Genomic DNA, 21,574 nt, shown 5'->3' with positions numbered 1-21,574 from the left:
CTCCTGTTGGGACTCGTAGCAGGCATTTTATTTTTGATTCTCCTGCTTCGTTATGGCAAGCCAAAACGCAGACAAGACTGCAGCAACAATGGAAGAAACGATCCTAGCTATACGCTATCGGGACCGCATAACTAAAGTCCTTGGATTAGCCCGGCTAAGAGATCTGAATATGACCTGGTTTCTTTCATTCAGACCCATCTGGCAGAATTGTATCTTACCTGTGCTTCGATGTATGCTATGCGGAGAAGAATGCGTGTTGGACGTCTGTCTTACACTACAATCAGAAGTACCATTGGATACAGATACTTTGCTAAGTCCTGTAACGGGTCATGCACCGTGTTGTCCTCAGCGGTTACCCATCCTGATGACTGCATTCATTGAGACTTCACCACTGCGATTAAAGGGTAGTGAAGTACAAGATGAGAGCAACATCACCCAGGTACGACCTTCTGTGAGCACTGCTGATCCTGTCATCGATGATAGCAATCATGCTCACGACTGCACAGTTGCGGCATTTTCCAACTTGGTCGAACTTTCACCTGAAGCGGTAAACCACTTTTTTGAAAGTCTGTCTGAAATGATGTTTTCCCCCGAACAAAAAAGAATAACTTTAAAGCAAACTAGTACACAGCGTTCCCTGAACTCTGAATTCGGCCTTCGGCTTTGATAAACAAAAGCTACTGAACATATTTGGAACTATAATTTATTCTCTCTCTCTCCCCTGAAAGCGAAATTATTTTTTTTGCCCCGATTCCAAAATATTGACCTTTTTTCTGGCACATGTACTCTGCTTGAAGTAGAACTATTCTTAGAGAACAGAGCTTCTATTTTAGAAACTCTAAAGACAATATATCACGTCAGCCTCTAGCACATTTACAGTAACTGGATTTATATGGGATGGAATGGTCTCAACCCTTTTTTCTGTATTAAGAGCCATTTCATGTGTAAATTTCGCAAATCAGTCATGCCGATATATATATGCATCCTTTTTAGTGAATGATTACACTGCTTGAAACGCGTACAGTACCTATAATCATTTTCATGTATTTCGCATACACCATTTCAAATGCAAAAATGTATTTTGGGGTGGGTTGGTATACACGTGCACCTTTTATGTTTACTATTACTATTGCTTACATTTTAGTAATGATGGACATTAATTCGTGGAGTGGGTGTAGTGTGTTATCTAGGAAACCTGAATCGATATTCCTATTTTATGCCCTTGTCCGGTTATAATAAATAATGTCCATACAACGGCATAATAATCATATCCATAATTCAGTCGTAGCACATGCTGTCCCATTAAGCAAGGCTACTTCTCCCGCCCCCTAGTAAGCACACCGAGTTCTCTAAACAAAACCAAGCCTCCAGCAACCTGGGAAATCCCCCTTGCCTTTGTTTTGATTTCGTCCTAGAACTCCAGTAAAGCACTGTAAGAACGGCCAGTTCTTAGTGACATCTTTATTGACGTCTTATGTCCAACCTTACGTCAAATGTTTTCACAAGAGAGAAGACCCCACTAAGTTCCAGGGAACAGGGTACTGTAGACACTGAAAGTCAAAAAAGGAACATAGAAATAGTGACCCCATGAAATTGTGGCTGTCCTGAAGAAGGTGTCACTATATCAATGAATTGACAACGAAACGCGTCGACGCTTGGAATAAGAGAATCCAATGAAAACCCTACGAAATAACAGATTTACCATAAGTTTGGATACTGTGATTTCGGTCTAGATATACGAGGTTATTGGGTCAGTTAATCTAGGTAGTAGGAATCTCTGATCCTACAGGTTAAGAGGGGTCATAGGTTGTGATCTATTATGTTTTGTGGAGTTTTGATACCTTTGATGTGAATAATTTGTAAGGCTTTTATTATTTGTGTTGTTTTCTTTTTAAATTGAGATATTTTATGAATTTAATGTGAACATTTGCTTGTGTACAATGTATGTTTTTAAATAATATCCTTCAGTACAGTTCTGAATTTTAATAACAGTAAACAACTATAAATAAAAGAATAAGACTGTAAACGTCATATTTTTGTGTTGGAGTGATACATTTATAGAGAGTCTGCTGTGCCAAATAGGTGGGTGTATATGGTATTCTAGAATGTGAAGGAAAGCATGTGTAGTCCAGGGATCCTTTTTTGGACTTACAACCTTACGTCAAACCCAGGCACCTTTCAGGTATAAATATACCAACGTTGCCTTAAGCAAACACACGGTGGTAATTCTGGAGCAGAGCAGCTATCTACTTCCGAAAGCCCAGCTGATGCGAGAGCCCACGGACGCTGCCCCTCCTTTTTTTTTTTTGGGTTTAAAAAAAAAAAAAAAAAATGTCCTCATATATGCCACCAGATTTTGTATGCTCTAGATGGATCTCGCTGTCGCCTCTTATACTGACATTTTCGAGTCCGCCCTGGAGACAGTATTATAGCAGACAGGGACATCCCAGAGGTAGGTTGTTTTCCTTATCCAACTCCCCTCAGCCGATGAAGGAAGCCAGGGGGAGGACAGGACCGACACAACCTCTGGCATAATCATCGGACCATTTACTTATTCGACCAGACCTCAAGTTTAGACCAGACATTCTCAGTATTCTCGTTACGTCCAACCATGTCCATCTTACATACTTCCATTATATATTTTAAGCATTCTGCAAATCTGGGGGGAGCTATTGACTTCCACTCTTTGCAAATTTGTCTCCTAGCAATAGCTACTACATAAAAGATAAACTGTGTATCCAAACTATTAATGTTATAGTCTTTCAGTAAACCAAAAAAAACAAGTCTAGGTGAGCATATAATAGTTGTTGTTAATACCTCACATAAAAAACCAACTATCGCTCTCCAGTAGTCCTGAATTACCGGACACTCCAAAAAGATATGGACATCATCTGCTGCGTTATAGTTACAACGGGGACAGTAATAATTATTTTGCGTTATCTTATGCAGTTTAGCCGGGGTCCAATATACTCTATAGACTATAAATAAATGATTACGTCTTAAATTGGCTGGTTTGATTAAGCTCTGGGAAAGGGAAAAGGAATCTAGCCATATTTTTACTACCTTCTTCGGAAAGTTCCGCTATACTATTTTCCCATAAATTTATCACCTCCGAGTGTAGTTTGTTCTCTTCATCCTTGATCATCAACTTATACCAAAACGATACTTCTTTTATCCATTTCCCCCCCTACAAATTGCATCAAGAATAGCTGGATCTTTTTCCCGCTGCAGCTTCTGACTTGACCACCAAGCAGATAATTGGTAATATTTAAACCTAGTCAGGTGTCCATTTGTTAGTTGTGTTAAAGAGTTCCAATCCATTAGGCCTGAATCTACCCACAGATCTCCCCACTTTTGTAGTCCAGCTATTCTCAAAGGTTGTGAGAGCTGATCTTGGAGACATAGGGGCGTTCCCGGGAAATCCCAAATTGGAGTGTATGTTTGATAATAAGGAATATTAAGAACCTTCCGAATAAACCCCCAGTTTTTAAGTGCAGTCTGAAGTATCTTAAGGCGAATTTTTAAAAAAAAATTCTGGTCTCCAAACTTGAATAAGAAATAGTCATGGTCATAAGATAGATCATATAGTAAAGCCTGAAACAAGCGGCCCTGTGATGATGCGTCTAACGTATTCGCAAGTAGCCTGAAGTTTTTAAAGTGAAAGGCATGACAATATGATAGTAAGTCTGGGAGGGCTAAACCTCCAATTTTTAGACCCCTCCTCAATTTTTTCCAGGCTATCCTAGATGATTTACAAGCCCATATAAATGATCCAATCTTACCCTGGAGAATATTAATATCTTTCAAAGAAAATGATAAAGGGATACAGTTATATAAAAAAGTCAATTTGGGAAGGATAGTCATTTTGATGAGATTAACTCGGCCATATATATTTAGTGGCAGATTCCCCCATCTTGTTAAAGTTTTATTAATGTCTTTGACCACCGTCTGCCAACTAAGTAAAGGTATGTTCTTTAATTCTTGAGTTAAATAAATTCCCAAGTAACGCATTTTTTGTTTCACGCCCTGTATGGGTATGTTATTATTCCAGCCCATTATCTCTGTTTTCTCCTTATTAATCTGGTAGCCTGATAATTTTCCGAATTCTTCTGATAAGTAGAATAGCCTGGGTATTGCTACTGAGTGATTAGAAGTATACAAGAGGAGGTCATCTGCATACAAGGCAGTTTTTAGTGACATATTACCAAGCTTAAAAGGTTGAATTATATTGTCATATCTAATTCCACAAACAAAAGGCTCCATGTAGACATCAAACAGAAGAGGGGATAAAGGGCAACCCTGTCTGGTGCCTCGAGATATGTCGAACCAATCAGATAATATTCTATTTACCAAAACTTTTGCCTTTGGATTATGATACAATGATTTGACACCCTTAATAAAAGTTAGAGGGAACCCAAATGCCGTCATTGGAGCCCATAAATACTTCCAGTTGACCTGATCAAAGGCCTTAGCCGCATCTATCGCAACCAGGGCCAACGGGAGGTCTTTATCGTTAGCATAATCTATAGCCCCTATCACTTGGAATGTTAATTCGTTTAGCTGTCTCCCTGGAATAAAACCTCTTTGATCAGGATGTATTATAGATTTTATTATCTTCGCTAGTCTGGTTGCTAAGATTCCGGAATAAATTTTCATATCTGTATTTAAAAGTGAAATTGGTCTGTACGACTATTCTCTTGGGGTCTTTATTAGGTTTTACTATGAGCGTTATAGTGGCTTCAGCCCATGAAGGGGGAATAGAATGGCCGTGAATTAATAAGAGGTTAAAAAATGCGCTGAGTATAGGTAATAGCTGATCTTTATAGTCCATGTAGATCTCAACCGGCAACCCATCTGAGCCTGCAGCTTTTCCCTGTTTCATTTTCTTTAGTTGGTTTAATATTTCCCCTTCTGTTATCTCACTTTCTAGGTATGTTTTATCCAGTTCTGAAATTTGAGGTAGATTTTTCAAAAGCAACCAGATTTCTATCTCATCCACATTGGGGTCTTTATCTTCCGTGTAGAGGCTTCTCATGAAGCACCTTGCTTCCTCTCTAATCTCGGCATCTGCCTCTATCAGGTCTCCTGTCTGTCTTTGTAGTAAGGCTTTAATACTGTTCCTCGTTCTCTCCTCTAGATTTCCAGGCTAGGAGGGCTCCACATTTTTCTCCGTATTCGAAATTCTTTAATCTACTGGTCTCCCATTTTTCTTTAAGAATTTTCTCGTCACAGACTTTAAGCTGAAGTTGTAGCTCAGTAAGTTCCTTCTCTATCAGATGAGCTCTATTGGACTTGGTTAAGATTGCATTTTGTAACTCAAGATCCTTTCTTGTTATTACCGCCAGGTCTTCCTTTCTTTTTACTTTCATACTCTTTCTTATATAAGTCATTAAAGAGCCTAAAACCCCTCTCAAAAAAGCCTTATAAGCTTCCCACACTACCTGGGGGGTGGAGGTGCCAGAGTTTATTATAAAAAATTCTGCAGTTTTCTCTTTAACATCTCTTTTTACTTGGTCATCTAATAAGAGTGATCTTTCCAGGGTCCATCTTATTTTTAAAGGACATAAATTCAATACAATTACCAATTCCAATACTGCATGGTCTGACATCCCTACCGGTGTGAAGGAAAGGTAATTGATATCTGTGAGGAAATGCTGATCAACTAAGAAATGGTCAATCCTAGAGTAATTCTTATATTTCTTGCTATAAAAAGTAAACCCTGGTAAAGTTCTATATTTTTTCCTCCATACATCTAGAAGACTGAAGTCCTTCATTATAGCATCTAAGGTAGCGAGTGATTTTGAGGGAGCGTGATATTTAGCTTTAGAGGTTCTATCTAGCTTCTGGTCAAAGACCAGATTGAAATCACCTCCCAAGATTACCGGGCCAGTTGACCCTATTAATGCTGTCGCTAGCTTAGATAGTGGGCCCAGGTTATCATCATTCGGACCATAGTATACAGCCAGTGTATACGGGATGTTTTGAATATGTATTACTGCTACCAACCATCTTCCTGATTGGTCTGTCTCATATTTTTTCAAACTTATCCCACTATTTGCTCGAATTATGATGGAGACCCCCCTTGTGGTGCCAGATTGCCTGGAGCAGATTATTTCCTGAACCCACCTTAGTTTCTTAAAAAGAGAACTACAAATATCTGCCTCTAGATGGGTTTCTTGAAGCATTATAAGATGTGCATCTGAGTTTTTTAAGAATTCACAAATCCTATTCTGTTTCTTTTTTCCCCCCATGCCATTGATGTTCCATGAGAGGGCTTTAAGCTTATATAGATTACTCATAACCCTGCTGTCATCTCGTATCTATCCATAGCTATATACAAAATATATTTACATATATATGAGGATTTTTTATTTTTTATCTTTCTCCCTTTGCTCCCTCCACCCAGTGAACACCCTCCCCCCTGAGGAACCCCCCCAACATACCAGACGATGGCTTCGCCTTTTGGAACACCTAGGAGGATCCCCTGACCGAATCAACTATATTATAGCGAGTAAAAAGTATGACGTTAAATGAGTCGTGTTCCCTATGCCGTGATTTAGTGTTTCCGTGCTTCAATTTATTCTTTATTTAATCCCAAATATTTTTTAATATTTTTCCCCCTTTTTATATATATATATATTTTTTTTTTCTCGAGTTATATACTTCTAAGAGTTGTCACAAAATGTGCCCATTATTGATCTTCCTGATCGTTTCTCATACGGCCTAAAAGATTATCAACTTCTTCAGGCTGGGAAAAACTATAGGTCTTATTTTTCCACATGATTCTGAGCAAGGCAGGAAACCTCATCTGCACGTGAGCTCCCAATGATCTCAGGTCTGGCATCCTGGTGCCCAGCTACCATTGTCTCTGTGCAGTTCTGGCTCCTATATCAGACCTGATAAGATAGGGACTGGACCGATAACGAAGGTCTGTTTTCGACAGGCATCTCCCTAGAATGAGCTCCTTAACACTAAATGTTTGGAAATTTACCAATATTTTCCTTGGTGCTTTCCTGTCTGTGCGTCTCTTATAAGGGTCTCTATGTACTCTTTGGATTTCGGCTTCTATATCTGGGCGATCTTTTAATACGCCTTCTCTCAGAAGCTTGCAAACAAATCCCTTTATGTCTTCCAGTTCTTCCCCCTCTGGTATTTTCAGAATCCTTAGGTTATTCCTACGTGCCTGGGTCTCCAATCTCTCAACATCCATAGCCAATGTTCTGTTTTGGGCTTTCAAAGTATCTATATCTTTTAAATTTCAATGTACAGTTTTGCTCAATGCTGTTACTTCTGTTTCCAGTTTATCCGTGCGAAGAATGACATCATCTAACTTAGTTTCCAAAAGGTCGAATCTGTCATGCATTGTTTTTTGATTGGTCTCTGATATCTCAAATTTTGACATCATATCGCTTCTCAATGATCGAAAGAGATCACCCAAGCGATCATTCTCTTGCTCACTTAATTCTTCAGATCCTCTTCCAGTTCTAGTAGGGGCTGAAACGGAGTCTGATTGAATGTCCTTATTAAGATCCTGCCTCCTGTTTCCTTCGCTAACCCCCTTAGAGCTATTTTGTACCGATTTAGCTGTTACCGATTGACTCTTAGGTCTGGTATCCTGCTCTCCTTGCGTTTTATCGCCAGAAGGTGCTTTAGATACATTAGCAGGCGGAACAGGGCAGGAGAGTAGAGTAGAAGATGTAGGGGGTATACCAGGATTTTTAGACTCAGGAGGACTCGGCTGAGCCTGTTGATGCTCTGAACCAGCCAATACCAGGGTCTCTGCGCCTCCCACTTCCTCGCATATCACTCCCCCATTCAAGGGGTCCACTGACCCAGCGCCTTCCATGTTGCCCAAGCTCTCCAAAGGCCCAAAACGATTTTTTAAGAGTACAGTGCTAGTACTACCCTCCATTTGCGTAGCGGAACTCATAGTCTGATCTAGGACTTTGAAGTAAGATGTAAGTGAGGGGGTACTTTTCACCACCTGATTATCGGGAAAAACTCCTTTAGATTTTTTTACTAAAGTAGTCTTTTTGTTTTTCCTTTTGCAGGGGGTTAATGGCATAGGTCTCTCCCTCTCCTCAAATTCCAACGCACCCCTTTCCTTCAACTCTACCCTAGATCTCAACTGATACCTGTTCCTTCTTAGTGGGGGGGTATTTCTTTTTCTCACCGCACTCAGGTTTATGTTCACAGTTGCAGGCTCAGCAGCTGCAGTTAAAGCAGTTACTGTTGACTTCTTGGTTAATTCAACAGGTTTCACTAAAGCCTGTGCAGAGTTATTATTAACAGCTGGAGCCTCAATATGTGCTTGCTCCATACAACCCTGCCTCCCAAGTGAAAACGGGTGATTTGCTACTAGATCCCCCTTCTCTCCCCACCTTACCGCAAACAAGTAGAACTGCTCCCCTGCCACAGCATTACAGGGTTGTTTATACACGTTAAACGCTGGTCCTCTTAATCTAAGCTGGAATAAAGCGGAGCGAGATCTGCTCCACAGACACCGCCGGCATTCTTCCAGCGTGAACAATGATGCCGGTAGGCGCAGGTCCTAGCACCGGTCTCTTCTTCGCGTGTCTGAGCCAACCGTTACCTCGTAGGAGAAAAGCAAACGAAACCAGCTTAGAAAATGCGCGGGACCCCTTCACGGCGCAGTAATCTACATCTCACCTTAATGCAGGGGGCTTAAGACTTCAGATTCTTTCTCGCGAAAAGCTCGGTCTTTCCTTTCAGTCATCAGGGACTCCTAAGTGCAACCGCGACCGGCTCTCAGCCCGCCTGCATGTTCCTTGTTGGCGTGGCCTAAAACCGAGATTGACGAGCTGCCCCTCCTCCTTGACGCGCTGAGAAAGACGCTGTCTTTTCTCCTGCCGAGAAATTCAGCTCCGGCGTTTCCAGCCTACCCTTGCGGGTTGCTGGGATATCGAGTCCTGAGAGAGAGATACCAGACCTCCTGCTTTCTATTACCCAGGTACGGAACTGACTAAACCCTTACAGAGAATTCTTGAGTCAGATTCTTGGCAAAACAAACCTAACTTAAACTGCTACTTACTTACTCCTTCCCATGTACTAGGCTTAGGTCAGGTACACCGGGGTAGACTTATTTAGAAGCACCAGTTGAGTATGATTAGTCAATGTATATATGTATGTATATATTTTATCTATTTTAAAGTATCATATGGCTAAGAAACCATATCAATGCTTTTACAGTATTATTTTATACTCCTTTTACTGTACGCACTTTACTTTACCATGAGTATTACAATCGTGGCAATTCATTTCTCTTGTATGAGGAAGAAGACTGCTCAATAAATAACACCTTTTATTGAAAACGCCCGTCTCTCTTTTCTCTGCATTCTGGTGAAACTAAATACGCACATCTTGACTGAGTGAAATTTCTGTCTTTTGTTTTCATACGACTCTAGAGATACTCTCTTATTCAGGGAGAGCAAAGTTGTCATGTTTTATGGTTGTCAGAAGCTAATCCCTTCTTGTCTATCCAGGGAGGTTAAACTCCTCCTCGTTTATTCGAGAAAGTTTCTAGTGACCTCTGAGCTAGCTGGCAAATCTTAAGTCTAATATAGTCAGTAGAGACCTAGATAACCACTGCTGAATATATTATTCCAATGCGCAGAGCCTATTGGGAATATAGGAACTACACTACAGGGTGGGGTTGGGCAAAGAATGCAAAAAGGGTGAAATATTGGCCAACGGGTAAAGTATTTAAGTTCAGGCAAGAAGGTAGCCAGTGTTATGAATATAATTGTTTTGGAAAAAAGGTGGTGTAGGGTGGATGCACCAACGTGCTTGAAGCTCAGTCATGCAAAAAGTAATCGCAATGAGGAAGATAGCCTTCAGAATTAAGAGACACTTTCACGTGCAGCGGTGGAGTCGAATGCTGGTGCCAACCACACTTTCCGGCAACCAGTATCTAGGCCAGCATGAGTCACATACTTGAACATGTCGTAACCATCCTTAATTGTTTGAGCCAGAGAGGCCCTTGGATCTTTCAGGACTGCCAGAACGATTTTGCTGGCCATGTTTCAGAGGGTATGAGTGTAGAGACCCAACAAACAGACTACACTGATCAATCTCAATGCCAGGATAGCAGAGGAGAACATTTTTCCCAACTGTCCTTTTTGACTCCATATCATAAGGAGTCTTGGCCAATAAATCTGCGTTTCTTGGAGGTTGAAGCCTGAATCGCCGGGCTCTCTGGTGTATAGTGAGAAAATCAGGATTTCCAGGTGCCAGTCTGTGATGCCTGGCCACCTGCCAATTCACTGGCAAGAACAGGGCTTAGCCCAAATGCCCACCAGGGTATCAGTGAGGGCATTGTTGAAAGGAAGCAATGGTTCAGACATGGCTGGACCAGGCTGCAAAATATTCATTAGAACAGTAGTCCTGGTGTCCACTGAAGGCAGCTGCAATTCCAAGACCTCAGCTGCACATTAGGCCAGTACTGCAAATGATGCACTATCTTCCATCGGTGGTCCAAATGGCGAGTCCAACCTTGTATCGGGGAGGTATCAAGATCACTAGCCTCTTGTAAGGCCATGTGAAAATGGTCATTGTTATCTCTTTTTTCGTGGTGTACCTTATTCAGAGTCAGAGCCAAAAATATAATGGACCCTGTCTGTGTTGATGCTTCTGTGAGGGTGCATTGGTAGAGAGTTAAAGTGTATGACAACTAGTTCCGATTCAGTAATTTTGTAGTGAGACACAGACTAGATTAGGCTGAAGTTGGTTTGGGTTCAGATATTGGAATCAACACTGGATCCTTGACCAGCACTGGTGGCATTTGTCCCAGTATTGAAGTGGAACGACCCAGCGAAGGTCCTGGAGAAGAAGTAGACTTATATACCGGAGTCAGTATGGGACCCAGAATGATCTTAGGGGTCAGACTGTGCTGGGGACGCACACACTAGCACAAGCCCGATGGGGGCACCCTGTGGTTCTTTGAGGCACAAACGATTGCCACAAGTAGTCTGCAGTGTTGCAAAAATCTACAGCATGGCCTCTTTGAAGACCTTGTTCTGCTTTGGCATCGCTGATCGCTTGGGAAACTAGGGTGCACTTGGATGAGTTGTGAAATCTGTTCCACGATCATGGAAGCCGAAGGAGACTGACTGACATTGTGACACCTTCGCACCTTATCATTGGATATGGAGTGGTGGAATGTGCCGATTTCTGCTTTTTTAAATGTTTCCATATAGACTTAGATTTAAAGGAGTACTACGAGTGCACGTTTAACTCTTACAGGAATGGCCACAAGAGCTAAAAGTCGTTGACGCCAGTGACCTGTAGTGGATTTTGTGAGGGTCTCTATTTCCTCTGATTTTCACCAACATACAGCATCCTTGGCAAGGAAATTAAGTTTTGACACCAAGCTAGCATTTTGGAAACTGGAAGAATCCATATTAGCCTTCTTTTACAGAAAAGTCTCTAACAGGAATATCAAACATATTTTGGGCAACGGAAAAAAAAAATGTTTACACTAACAAAACGCATAAAGGTTGACAAAATGATATGAATGCTGAATAAGAGTTGTTATCAAAATACAGGACTCATAACTGAATTGAATTTTAGGAGCAAAACTTAGCTACATGAGATGCAATTAAATAATTCATATTTTTTTTAAACAGAATTTCACTTTAGCCTATGTAGGCATAATATACGGGCCCATTTTAGATGTAAATTGAACTACAGCTGTTGAGAAACAAAATAGTAATTTAAATTTTTTTTATTGAATAGTACTGGTCTTCTGATTCCACCATCTATACAACAGAAGTTAAGTCCACAACATATTATTCTAGCTACATTTATTTTTGAATCTCCTAGAAACCTTTATTTTAACATTAGATTGTTCAGAACCCCAGAATGTGGTTATTTTGTTCCTAAATACTGAAATTGTATCTCTGAAGCAACCACAACGTACATTGTTTGTGTGTTAAGAAAAGGACTCTATTTTTTTTAACCTAGTTTTATATAGCGCGAACTAGACCCGAACTGAATCCTGTATCAGAGCGCTTTACATAGCACCAGTTACGTTACATGAGGACACGCATTCATTTTAGGCAAGGGGAGATTAAGTAATTTGTCCAGAATCACAGGAGGTTTTTGGCGTCATTACCGAGACTCGAACCCAGACCCCCAGGTCAGAGGTCGAGCGCCCTTGCCGTTAGGCCAGCTCCTCAAAGTGTCTGTGAACATGCTTCTACTTATCTAAAATACATTCACATAGGATAATCTGGTCATCTAGTGCAGGTTTTTCATTTCCTGCCCATTGTCAATTCTCTGCCTTAGAAAGGTGGAGATTGGCTTTTACTGGTATTAAATCTGGACCTTTCAAATAATTTAATAGGGTTTAAAACCTTAAATCTAGAACATACCTCATACGATAATCAAGCATGTACAGACAGCTGTCTAGCAACTGGAAACCGTTGATGTACAAAGCACCATATATGTTAAATTATTTATTTAGGGGCCTACTTTAGAAAAAAGGTATATTTCATTTGGATTAGCATGACATACTTTAATATTGAGTAAGACAGTAATATATCAGGGAAGTCTAGTTTTGCCTATCTTTATTTCCATAGTTGAGTCTTCAACCTCTTTGGACTAATACTATGGTAACCACTTGAATTCAGATCCATGAAGTAGGAACATCAACCTAACATTTTTGCTTGCTGCCTCAACCAAAATATACTCAGATAAGAAGCTTTGTCGGTAGGCATAGTGACCAAGGCGTAGATCCTTGCTGAGTCTTAATTCCTCCCACATCACCACCATTCCAGGACCTCAGCTTAGTAGAGCATCAGATGACGTGGCCCCACTATGTTTGCCCTAAAAATGCATTCCAATGTCTAAGAAAAGTGTTTGATGCCACTTAAAATGGGAAACAAAAAAGCAATTAAATGCACCACAATACTTGTGTAATGTACAAAACACACAGTGTAAGAAGCTTAAGAGTTAAAAGTTTTATTCATTCAACATCTCACATTACAAATATTTAAAAATTATATGCATACTTGTATAAATAGTCATTTGCAAACTATTTAATATTATTTTTTCACTAGCACTTCAACAAATGAACTCTTAAAAAAGGAACTTGTGTTATATAACTTAATTAGAGTAGAACATACAAAAATAGGAACTTAAAATGTGAAAATGACTTTAATAAAAAAATGAATTACCTTTTATTTAAAATGCTATAATAAATACTACAACCTCCCCATACACAGTAAAAACTATATGGAAATTCAGCCAAGTAGTACAATTAATAACTGACATACTTAAATAACTTTTCCTTCCAATAATATGAGCAATACATTAAAATAAAAACAGCAGGGATTAGTAAAAACTAGACACCCACTTGTTAAAAGTTTCACTTCCAAAAAATATAACAAAAATCTGATGAAAATTATAAAAACTAATTATACTTTAAAATTTTAAAATATAAAAAATAAAACAGCTGAATACAATATTGTCCCAATTCTTACAATGCTATCAATCACAGTAGCTTTAAAATAAGGTCATAAAATAAAGCAAATGACCAAAACCTCTTTTTATTCCGTTTTTTTTAAAAATAATCTCAGTTTTACATTAGTAGAAAGTTTGATTTCTGATTCTTTTCTTTAGAAATACCAGCAAGAAAGAGGATTACTAGAACGGTAGAAAATGACATTTTTAAATGTCTGCAATTAAAAACAAAGAATTACACTGCAAAGATCTTCCAAAAGTCTGAAATAAGTATTGCACATAACTTGAAGTTAACCTTGCCACAATTTATCACATTCAAGTTTTAAATCACCTTTTAACAGAAGGTTTAACTCTTTAAAACAATAAAAATGGTGAATTATCAAGTCTTTCCAACAGCATCCTTATAAAATGAGAAATTTCATTCATTGCAAGTTTTATATTTGCATTCTGCAGAGGTCTGTGTATGGAGAAGTATATACTATAATAAAGCCGGAGGGCAGTTGGGGTTCTTAACATATGAAAATAAATCATAAACGCCATTTCTACAGTGCAAAAGATCACCACGTAATCACCCTGGTACTACATGGTAAAGACACAACCACTGCCATGCGCGGATGCTATAATTATATGCATATTCCCACCTTGTAAACTGATGTGCTACTATGCAGTCTACCATTGGCATGTCAAGAATTAGCGTTTGTCACCCAATAGTTGCAGAATAATGCAGGTCAAGCTAAAAACTCACTAAGAGGACACAGAATTCACTTTTGGGACAGCAGGTACCTTAGCTAGCTTGTGGTTCTGTGAGTTAGACAATACGTCTGTGATGGTGGCACTTGAAGTGTGGGGAACATACAATTAGATATATGTCTTGATGCACATTACATGTGTTCTAAACATATTACGATTTGTGGGTGTTCAAAGATTTACACATGGATATTCCAATCCCATTCCATTTGGCCTATGGCCAACTTCGAGATTTCTGGTGTTAAGAACATCCTTGTTGTTTGTCATTCTTAATTGTGAACAGGATTCCCACAAGTCTTGTTTAAAGACAACAACATAAGAAACATGGGGCTTGATAAGCCTTGCGACTTCACGGACATCTAGCAGTATTTAGACTGTCTTTCAAGAATTTGCACTTGATGTTAATGGTACAAGCCACAACAACAACTGTCACACAGTTGGATCACGGATGACAATCATACTTGTACATTAAGTTCAATATCGAATACCAACCGCACAATATCTCACAGGCCTGTAATTACTAAGTGCAGAGTGGCTCATAAATGGCTGTTTACGCCCTGTAAATTAAAGTGTTACCAAGCAATCTGTAAACACCCTGTCACACAATCACAAGTGTATATTAGGAGAGTAACAATTTCTTATGAGTCATGCATACTAACTTTACACATCTGCCACCTGGCAGTCTCATATTTTTTTTAATTTTATAAGAGCAGATACATGTCTGCATCAAACACCTAACATCAATTTATTTGCTATGAAAATGGCTAAACATTCACCAACACCTTCAACTGTGTATAGTTTATAACTAAAAATGTAACAAGAAGCTGTTGACACTTCATTGACAATGTTTTGCTTTTAAATTTCTATGCTACAATTATATACTTCAATGTAGTTGTGAGGGATTATTGACAAATGGGATCATTTGCCAAGTTCATGCTTTTTTATTTTCCTCTGAACTTTGACATTAGCGACTTCTTAAAATAAATACACACCAAAATACATGGTGCAGGGCCTATGATGTTTCAGCAACATGCGTCTTTTCTCTGCAGATTCTAAAATAGCATTGCCAGTGCACAACATCCATAATTAAACATGTATGCAGAGCACTGAAATGTATAAAAAGCAGAATATAAGAAAATAAAATTTATTAAAATTATTTATATTAAAAAATGAAGTATATGAAGATCTCTCAGTAATAAAAGTACAAAAAGCTACTCTTTGCAATATGAAAAATTGAGGTATTGCATAAAGAGATATCCAGTCAGTGATAAGTGTGCCTAAAAATGCTCACTGTTGGAAAAACAAGATATACAAAAGTAGTGCATAACAAGTATACATTATGTGCATGACAAAATAAGTTAGCTACAAAAAACACTGTACCGAAATTCAGCAGGTCATGTACAAAGGGAAAATTATTCTTCAAAGCTAGGTCTCAACAGTGTTATTCTTCTAAAGTCAACTCACCACACCTGTTTACTGGGTAGGAATGGCACAAAAGTGCACCCCAAGCCTCCTAAAAGCAATATATATCTATGTGTGTGTCAAAACATATGCCACGCTGGTGAGAATAAATCAACATCAATAAACTATGCTATTTGGAAAACGTTTGATGTCTTTTCAACAAAAAAAACTGGCGTAGGCAATATGTACCAGTAGACTTTGTACTATCATAGTGTAAGATAGGAGAGTGCTTCATTACTCGTTCAAAACTATACCTTTCAAACACCATGACTTTGCTATTCATAAACAATAGTCTCCTCTCAATCAACAGTGTTACAACATTGATCTGACATGGGCTACTGGTATTTTAAACACATTAAATGAATATTCCAAATGTGATGAACTTCAGAAAGAATATAGCTACCCAAAGGTATTCTCTATTTGCAGGACAATCATTGTTTTCAAGGATTTAATAAAGAGCAGCTCCCTTTATACACGCTCATTTGACAGCAAATGTCTCCATTTTGACCTTTTTAACATATCTGGTATAGTTAATTTAAGACTGAACTCAATGAAAAGATCATTAAAAAAAGTGTTTGTCAATTCCAAGACAAAAAATCAGTCTGTGCAAACAGATTTTTTTTTAGCAGCAGTGCCAAGGCAGGTCTTTGGTTGTCTAGAGCCTAATGTACTTTGTAAGTATGGTTCAAAAGACGGCCCTTATATTTCATTGTTTTATTAAGCACTGATACCTTCCAATTTTATATTTTCTTTTTCTAACAGGGCATTAAGGGAGTTCTTGGTCTAGCTAAGGAAGATGATGGTTTACGAGCTCCTGTAGCATGTTGTGCTGTTGAACAAGGATTATGATAACACCTTGTACACCCTAATTGTATTAATAATTAGCACATGCACCACTTTATAAATGTTGGTACATTGGGCACTTGTTACTTATTGTCTCTTGCTTCAGTTTTGAAAATACACTATGGTTACATTATCCCTTTTGAAGATCTTTATACACAGATGCACTTTTGCACAGATGGACTGCATATTATGCCTTGAGATAAGGTAGCCTTTTCTTTGTACATTTTGCATTCTCTACTTGACATTACAGATATCAAAAATGACCTTATTCAATTAGCAGCCAATTTCTTTTCTTAGTTACAGTTACAGTAGTAGTAACTGATAAGATATAAAATCAAGATGACATCCTTGAGGTATCTTTAGGTTTTATGTCAAAATGGAGCGCAAAAGCTGACACCTGATGGTTAGTAAATTAAGATATAGAGATATATATATTAAACATCAAAAATAAAATCTATAGATTTGTTCTTCAGGAGAGGAAATTACATGTTTGATACTCGTGTTTGATACTCATCTTGTTAATTTAGCTTTGGTAGGTTTTGAGGGGTCACTGCCAGATAATTGTATTTTTCATTTAAAAAATAAATGGAAAAGTGCACTCCTCTCAGTAGTAAATTTATCAAACGGTTACATTCTTTAAAATGTTAAGTGTTGTTGCTTAGATTACAATATGTCTAACTAAATAAACGGCATTTTTATCTGTTTATAATATGACGGCTATAAATTGGAGGCACAGGGATGCATATAATTTTCAGCCTCAAAATCCTTGAAAAATAATAGAAAATAATTTACAATGCTGCTTCAACCTTGCTCGTGCATTTTTTGTTGTTTCTAACATGCGCTTTCCTGTTAATAGGTAACTGCTAACTTCTTTCGTTTCTGTAACAAAACAAGCAAACGAAACAAAAAATAGGTGTTTTTCTGTTGAAAAAATAAAGCTCCCTCTGAAAGTATTTGTGTCAGAACAGACTGATAGTGTTATTGTGGTTGCATGGTTATTTTAATAAAAGTATTCTTATGTTATTTTATATTAACAATAATTTAATTAAAAAAAAATACTCTGTTTCATTTCTCTTTCTCACTCAAACTTTTTTCTTCTCTCACTCTCCTCTTAAGAAACAAATGTTGCACGAAGTCCCTCTGCTCTCCTGGTCTGAATGAAGACAGAGTGAATCTCGCATGCAACAGCAGGATATCCATATGAAAAAGGAGTTCCAATACAGTTTTAAATGACACAAATCTACAAAATACCTATATTATAGGTCATTCTTTCATTATACTATCGATAAAATACAGACTACTACAAAAGGACATGCGATCTTATAGGTGAGGAATTGAGGGAGTACTGGGTGTTAGGAGTTCAGGGTAACAGAAGAGTGCACTTATTTTGATGCCTGCATACGACAACTAGCACCGCAGCGATCCATCAGTTCCAGCGAAATGAAATATGTCTTGGGCGATCTCCTCCCTCCTTCACCAGGGGCTTGTGGAATTCCCGGCCAGCACGTGAATGGATAGCAGCCCAGCAATATTCACAGTAATACTGCAGACAGGTAACGTTAGCACAGAAGAACGGAGCAAATTTTCCACCACAGCGGGCTCCTTGACATTCATCGCAAAGCTGATCATCCAAGACATATGGCTTGACTTCAACCTGCCACAAAAAAAAAAAAGATATGAAGTTTACATCCTTGAGGCTCATTCACAAAGCTGGGTTAATGTGAATATGAATGCAGTATACTAGTGTCCTAAAAATTGTCAAACCAACATCTCTTACTCAAATTAAATAACCATCCTAATAACTTTCTGAAGCAACTGTAAAATTGTTTTTCATTTTCTTAATTTCTATTGTCTTAAGGTAGAATGTTTTGAAAGACACAAAGGAAACATAGCAGTCACTAGGGACCTGGAGAGAACAGCTGATCAGTGAACACGGGTCCCTAGTCAAAACATTGAGCAATTCTGTAAAGCCAAATAACAATTTTTGATTAAACAAATCATGAAAAATAGACAAATGCCTTAGTGAGTGCCAGTGCAAAACAACATGCTCAGTGCTCTCTTATAAGTGGTATAAATGTGTTTTGATCCCATTTAAAATTACGGAAACATCATCAGGACTACATTTGTTCATGAGCACGAGAAAGTATTTGTGTAGATATCGAAAGCACTGAAAGTGGTAACTTACAAAATGGGGCGAGATCCAGCTAGGGCGGATTTGCTCCTGTAGCTGAACAGCCACAGGTCTCACCACTGAGCTACCAACATGATTCTATTGTTGGCCCGGTTATCAAACTGGCAGTAGATTTCTCACCCTATTTGATGAACTTGCACTCACCAGTAAATTGCCTTTTTTCCCTCATGCCCAATTGAGCAGCCACCGATTGATGACCTTCATTAGCTGTATTACAACACTTCTCTTGTTCTTTTGAGGCTGCCTCTCCAGTGACCCCATGTATTCATCTGCAGTCTCTCACAGAAGTTATCACTATTTCCTACTAGGCAAAAGCCTGGTTATCAGTGTTCAGCTTCATGGATAGCCAGAAACCGTGCTACTATCTGAACAAGTGTGTGAACCTAACTAGGAGTGGCATAAGCCTGGGTGAGCATCACTCCCCTAGAAGGATTCTTTTATTGTATTCTCTGTGGTACCAAAGAGTAGATATGCAGAAATTGCTCTCAAGATAAAAGAGCTTTATATCTGTTGTCTTAGAGGAGGGTGATATGTTCAACACAATTCCTAGAAGGATAAACACTAAATGGAGGCACTTTGTTGAAATTTTGAAGGTTATGTGTTGGGGAAACCCTAAATATTTTCAAGATCAGCAGCACGCATGTTAGTGTATCACAAGATGCACCAGTCCCAACCCTATCGAACTGGGATCTTTCCTTAACCTAGTGGCCCTCAATCCATTAAAGATACAGGGAGGTGACCAGAGGCAAACATGGGCTACAAACAGAAATACAGACAGCCTGTGAACTGTAATGCTGAAGAACATTTAGCAGAGGACGTCAAAAGATCCTGCGATGGACGTCAGTAGCATGCAAGCCCCATATGCCAAGTGCCTTATGAAATTAATTTCTGGCTTAAGCCACAGTCCTGAAATAGATTATACTAGAAACCCTTGAATGAAAATGGGAAAATATCCTACTAGATGAAAGCTTTTACAAAAATGAATAAGAGGCAACTACACTAAAAACGGGAATTCTTCCACTTTAAAATCAATCTCCTACCGTTGGGACATGTCTTATTTTGTGTTAAGAGATAAATGGTTTACCCAGTAGTCCTGAAGAAAATCAATAACTTGATGAAACCCCAGGTAAGAAAAAAATCTGAACAGCTGGCATCAAACAATTACCATCAGTATTTGCTATAGCTTGATGCTCTTGACATGAAGGCATCATTTATATGTCAAATCAGTGGCACACACCATATCAAACATAATAAAGTATTTCATTACACAGCTTCGCCAGTTTAAAAAAAAATATGTCACATAGTATAAACATGCTTCAAAGTACAACACACTGTGGTTATTATAGTAGATTGTTTTTTTTTTTTACGCAAGCAACAGTAGTGTAATTAATACACAGCTGAAACAGCTTAGTAAACTATAGTATTTCAAGCTGTCCTTGAATTACACATTCTTAAATTACTTTTTCTAGGTAGGAATGCAAACACACTCAATTCAAGTAGCCAAAAGCAGTTCAGACTACTTGAGATCATTCTGAGCAGGCCAACGGCTATGGTTTTAGGAGAGTACCAAGACACTCCACTGTAGATGAAAAATTGCGATGTCTCCAAGAATCTTGGCATATCAATTCACTGGCGACATCTCAAATGACATCACTGATGACATCATAGATGGTGCCATTCAGTCATTGTGAAAGGGTCCTATGGGGTATGTGACTGTCAGTCAACAAGCCAAACCTGTGGTCAATTATCTATCACCAATCACCTGATAATGGACATAATGTTTGACCAAATGCTGTATACATTACATATATGTCAAGTAATCTACATTTGGTGCACTGGTATTCACCTGCTTAACCAACCTCTTCCATTGACTATCATGGGGTTACCCGCTTTTTAAACCTTGCACAACCACCAAAAATCTGTTGTTCTCTGTTTATTTCAATGGCTCACCCTCTTAAAGATTTGACATGATGTGCAATGTTGAGTCAAGAGAGAGGCAGGTGGCATTAGCCACAGATAAGGCCCTTTGGACAACCCTCTGTAGTTTGATAGAACACTACATACATTCTTGAGATGAACACCCATACTTACAACCATGTTGCGAGGTAAACCACCTCTACGTTGGTCACCCCAATATTCTACAACAATCTGCAAAGCATCAAAATCTTCTGTGACGTTTTGGAAATAAACACCCACAACTTATAAATGTCCTCTTTACATTGACCTTTTCTGTAGCACTGTGTAGCCACTGTTCAACTTAGGTATGTGCTCAGACATCCACAGGTGAATTATTTATTGCTAACTGAAGCTTAGCTTTTCCCACAGATATTTTTCTACACGGTTTGGCTTTAAACAACCGCCTAATTTTGCAGCCCACAATAGGTGTGCTCAGCCTTTACCTGGTTTAACATGGAGTACTACTTGAATCCCAAACATTACTGGTTTGTAAGTTGTGCACCATATGAATTTCAACATATACCACCACACCTTACTTCAGGGTTTATTCTATTTCTATTGTGTCCACCCAATTACACACAGCAACTTTAGGCTGTCTATGACTATAGACCTTTTACTGAACAATGTATTTGTTTAAATGCTGTAAGCGCTTATGGAGTGAATGTAAATAGCAGTATAATGGAGGATTTCATTTCAGAAGTCATGAGTGATTTGATCAATTTAACATGTCATGAGTGATTAAATATGTGAGGTCACAGCAGTGCAAGGATGAAGCGCAAGTTACAAGTTCATCAAATTATAACCTGCAAATGTGTGATATATATATATATATATATATATATATATAGATATATATATATATATATATATTACCTACTGGCGATAGCCAGTAGG

General features: G+C 38.5%; 1 protein-coding gene across 2 annotated transcripts in view; it reads right to left on the bottom strand.

The window, feature by feature from the left end:
- Window positions 1–17,517: 17,517 nt before the first annotated feature.
- Window positions 17,518–21,574, bottom strand: part of CPEB4 (cytoplasmic polyadenylation element binding protein 4) — a 253,854-nt gene continuing 249,797 nt past the window's right edge. For both annotated transcript variants that reach the window (XM_078653023.1, XM_078653024.1), the window contains one exon: window positions 17,518–18,187. In XM_078653023.1, coding sequence (XP_078509149.1) covers window positions 17,960–18,187 — 228 coding nt within the window. In that variant the 3' untranslated portion in view covers window positions 17,518–17,959. The remainder of the gene's footprint in view (window positions 18,188–21,574) is intronic.

The sequence above is a fragment of the Lissotriton helveticus genome, chromosome 7 (assembly GCF_964261635.1).
Source record: "Lissotriton helveticus chromosome 7, aLisHel1.1, whole genome shotgun sequence".
Taxonomy (NCBI): Eukaryota; Metazoa; Chordata; class Amphibia; order Caudata; family Salamandridae; genus Lissotriton; species Lissotriton helveticus.
This window is presented reverse-complemented; position numbering and strand designations above follow the sequence as displayed.